Source organism: Electrona antarctica (genome assembly GCF_951216825.1).
Source record: "Electrona antarctica genome assembly, chromosome: 3".
Classification (NCBI taxonomy): domain Eukaryota; kingdom Metazoa; phylum Chordata; class Actinopteri; order Myctophiformes; family Myctophidae; genus Electrona; species Electrona antarctica.
The window spans coordinates 60,547,445-60,551,579 of NC_136808.1; the positions used below are offsets into that span (position 1 = coordinate 60,547,445).

General features: G+C 44.7%; 1 protein-coding gene across 4 annotated transcripts in view; it reads right to left on the reverse strand.

Annotated features, from left to right (window-relative positions):
* Positions 1 to 724: 724 nt before the first annotated feature.
* Positions 725 to 4,135, reverse strand: part of brsk2b (BR serine/threonine kinase 2b) — a 141,518-nt gene continuing 138,107 nt past the window's right edge. For 2 of the 4 annotated variants that reach the window (XM_079497558.1, XM_079497557.1), the window contains one exon: positions 1,748 to 2,352. In XM_079497558.1, the coding sequence (XP_079353684.1) occupies positions 2,087 to 2,352 (266 nt within the window). In that variant the 3' untranslated portion in view covers positions 1,748 to 2,086. Of the gene's footprint in view, positions 1,633 to 1,746; positions 2,353 to 4,135 lie in introns of those variants that run through there. The other 2 variants (XM_079497559.1, XM_079497560.1) reach the window with 2 other exon arrangements.

A 4,135-nucleotide genomic window follows, 5' to 3' on the forward strand; every position in this document is an offset into this window, starting at 1 on the left:
GTGTGTGTGTGTGTGTGTGTGTGTGTGTGTATATGTGTGTCAGGGTGTCTGCTGGTATCATTTTCATGACGGCTAGAATTACATTTAAGACCAAACTTGCAACGGCAATAAACCACGGTATGGAAGTAACATTTATAGCTCTGTAAAAAAACAGAGCTAATGTTAATAATTGGAGACTGTTGGCATACGCTTGAATACTGTCTGTGCTTCTCGCTTTGCATTATGGGAATCCCATTGTACCAACCTCGAAACATTTTGCCAATAATTTATCCGACTTCAGAGATATTACCGCCGGCCACGGGTTCAATATTCGCTTTTCTCAAACCATTTATGGTTAACCCATTCTGGACGGGAACCCCTTTTGGTGTTTTAACTAAGCATTATGTTATACTTTAGCTATTGAAAAATAGCAGATCTACAAGCTCATAGCGCGCCACCGAGTGGCGCGCTACGAGCTTGTAGGTCTGCTATTTTTTATTAGAATTAGAAAAATCGTGAAAATGTGGCTCAAATCTTTGAATATATATTCTTTCAGAAGACTCTTTATTTATTTTTTTGACGTCAGGCCTAAATGGGTTTTAAGCTTGCATGTAACCCACGACTTGTGTAGAGAACGCAGGTTGTTACCCCGCTTGAATCCCACAGAAAGCAGAACTGAAATATGTTGTCATTATCATGTTAATATAAATATGTTGTCATTATCATGTTAATATAAATATGTTGTCATTATCATGTTAATATAAATATGTTGTCATTATCATGTTAATATAAATATGTTGTCATTATCATGTTAATATAAATATGTTGTCATTATCATGTTAATATAAATATGTTGTCATTATCAGAATTGCTCACGACAGTAATACTGTATCTGTTTATTAGGTTGAAACACTGCCTGGTAACCTACTGTGGAAGCACCAATGAACTCTTGCCTAAAAGTAAATAAAAAATAAAAGAAAGTTTGTGTATTTTGATAAAACTCATTTGAACAACATAGTCAGGCTACATTGCCTGACTAAGACCTTTCACATTTAATAAAATGTCATACTTGTTTTTAAAAATATGAATGTAAGACTATTTAAGCCTTTTTAAGGACCTGCAGACACCCTGCGTGCGCGCGCGCGCGCGTGCGTGCGCGTGCGTGCGTGTGTGTGTGTGTGTGTGTGTGTGTGTGCATGCTAATGTATCGGGGAAAGATGATGAGGATGGGGGGGGGAGGGGTGCATTGTAATACTTTTGACAAACATCATTGTCTTAAGGCGTTTCTTCAATAAGTATAATATCTCTGTGTTCGGTCGGTCAGAGGGAGCAAAGCAACGGGAACCAAAAGAAAGGGAAGCGCGTCTCACTTACAGTCCTCTGGGTGTCGCTGTTGAGGTGTCGTTCGTGGCGGCAGTGGCGGATGTGGGGACAGGCTGAGAGGAGATGGGTGGCGGGTGTGTGTGTGTGTGTGGCGTTGGAGGGGGGGGGGGGGGTAGTGTAGTCTCTCGTTCCGTCTTTCTCTGGTGTCTGGCTGCAGGCCGTGAGCGTGGTGGTGTTGTGGGAGAGAGAAGTGAAGTGAAGTGGGGGGGCAGAGTCGGCCGTCTTGCAGAGCGGGATGAGTGCAGGGCTAATAGTTTTTATGGATGACCCCTGGTGGCAGAGACAAGTCAAGCCGTCACACACATACCACGAGCACTCACACACGCACACACACACACATACTGCCCCGAGACGGACCCCCCCCCCCCCCACCCCCCTGGCTTACCCCCCACACGGGGGTCTCACAGAGTGGGTGGAGGAGGTATAGCTACATGTGCTACTGATGGTAACATAAACTCATCCACATAGTCATTCCTGGTACAATAATCTCATCCACATAGTCATTCCTGTTATGCAGTACAAAAAACGTTTATAGGCAATAGTTCAAAAAGTAGATATTCTCTCTTTCTCTTTTGTTTTCTAGAGCGACACTCCTACGGTACGGTAACTAAAGGGCAAAAAGGCTAACAGCTGTCCTTTGACATTTTATCTTCTTGGTGAGGTGAGGTGAGGGGGGGTTATTTTGGGACCTGACTAGTCATGCAAAAGGCTAGCTCTCTCCCCGTTACGGCTGTTCCTGCGTCCTGCTGCCTGCGGCAGGCGTGGCGGGTTTGTCTTTGCCGGGGGCGGCGGGGGGGCACTTAGAGTCAGCGGGCGGGGCGGGCTGGCCGGGTCTGCTGCTCATGGGGGCATGCTTGGTGGTGGTGGTGGGGGTGGGGCTAGGCGTGGCGAGGGGGGCGCCTGCAGGCGAGGGGGGCGGCGGCGCCTGGGCGTTCTTCTCGTCTGAAAAAAGCTGTTTAATTACGTCAAAGAAGTTACTCAACGGGCTGCCTACAACAGACGGGAAGAAAAGAAACGAAAAGAGAAGAGAGACAGAGAGAGAGAGAGAGAGAGAACAAACGACAACATGAGCAATGGGGTTAAACGGGAGGAGAGGAGGTGATATGGTGGCGTTGAGAAGAGCGAGGGACCAGAGAGGGAGAGAGAGAGAGACTGGAAAACCAGCTTGGTTGACGTCAGTGCTGTTTTTGGCAGCACATTTCTATTTTAGTTACTTTTTAGTCATTAGTCTCTTGAATAGTTTTAATTTAGTTTCAGTCACATTTTAGTCACCCGGAATGCTTTAGTGTTTAGTCTAGTTTTAGTCGACTAAATATCATAAGATTTTAGTCGACTAAATCAATGAAGTGTCTGAAATGTCTGAATGCTGAAAATAGCCGATCTACAAGCTCACAACGCGTCGCAGCGCGACACGTTGTGAGCTTGTAGATCTGCTATTTTCAGCATGCAACCAAGTGTAAAATGACTTATACTGGATCTCTTGTCCACTAGTCCCTTCATAACATTTTAGTCTAGTTTTTATTTGTTAACGAAATTGTCAATATATTTAGTCTCAGTTTTTAGTCATCATAGCTTAGTTTTCATTTAGTTTCCATTTTGTTTCCACCAGGTAGTCGACGAACATTTTTCGTCATAGTATTAGTCGACGAAAACAACACTGGTTGACGTGTTAGTATATCTACAACGCCCAGACAATCCACACTGTTCATTTAATTCTGAAGAAAACAGGTATAGTTTTATACATTCAGAGATAAATCAACACTCTGGATGGATACGGCGTAGCAGTGGCTGGAAGCGCGGCCAAAGCGCGTTAGTGGTTATGGTCAGAGGGCCAACAAGTAAGCAAAAATAATCTAGATAATAGTAAGATTAGATAAAAAATTAAGAGGTCAGTGTTGGTTTTTCAGTCTCAGAGTCAACTGTCCCATGGTACCACAGGAGAGTTCATGACGGGAGCCCTGGAATGCTATAGCTGGATCAGTTCCCAGCAGGTTAACATTGACTAAAATATTTAGTTGTGCACTGTTAAAAAGGGAATGACAGCAAATGGTCAGGAATGGTGATGTATAAATAATCAGATTATGACTTGTTTTGTTTTGTGTCTTTGATGTGCAGTGGCACCCCAGAGCTTTACCAAATCAGCATGCATGTATATATATTCCTAAAAGGCATTACTTTGGGAATGCTTTCCAAGGCTCCGAGGAACTCCCCATCTTCTCTGCACAAACAATCCATTCCATACAAAGACTTAGGTTCTCTGGCCATGTGTGGTAAAACAACCACCAGTGAAGACAAACATGCAACCATACAACAACATCCCAAAGGTTTACACTTCATTGATTCAAATGCATTTGATTTAGTTGTAAAGTCCAACATCAGTGTTGCTTATAAGAGTCCCATAACTTACCCATCATGCTTTTGGCAGTGACATACCGTCGTTGTGTGATTGAAAGATTTCTGGTATAAATTTGATTTGCATTTATGTTTCTCCTTTGATTTCAAATATGGAAGAGCTGCAGGTGGGGGTAGACTGAATAAAGAACATTCCCATGCAAAGATATGAGCTGTTCGTTTTAGGGCCTCACATTTGTGCACATCAACATATACACAAGCGCACGCAGTAGCGCGTACACGCACGCACGCACGCACGCACGCACGCACGCACGCACGCACGCACGCACGCACGCACGCACGCACGCACGCACGCACGCACGCACGCACGCACGCACGCACGCACGCACGCACGCACGCACGCACGCACGCACGCACGCAC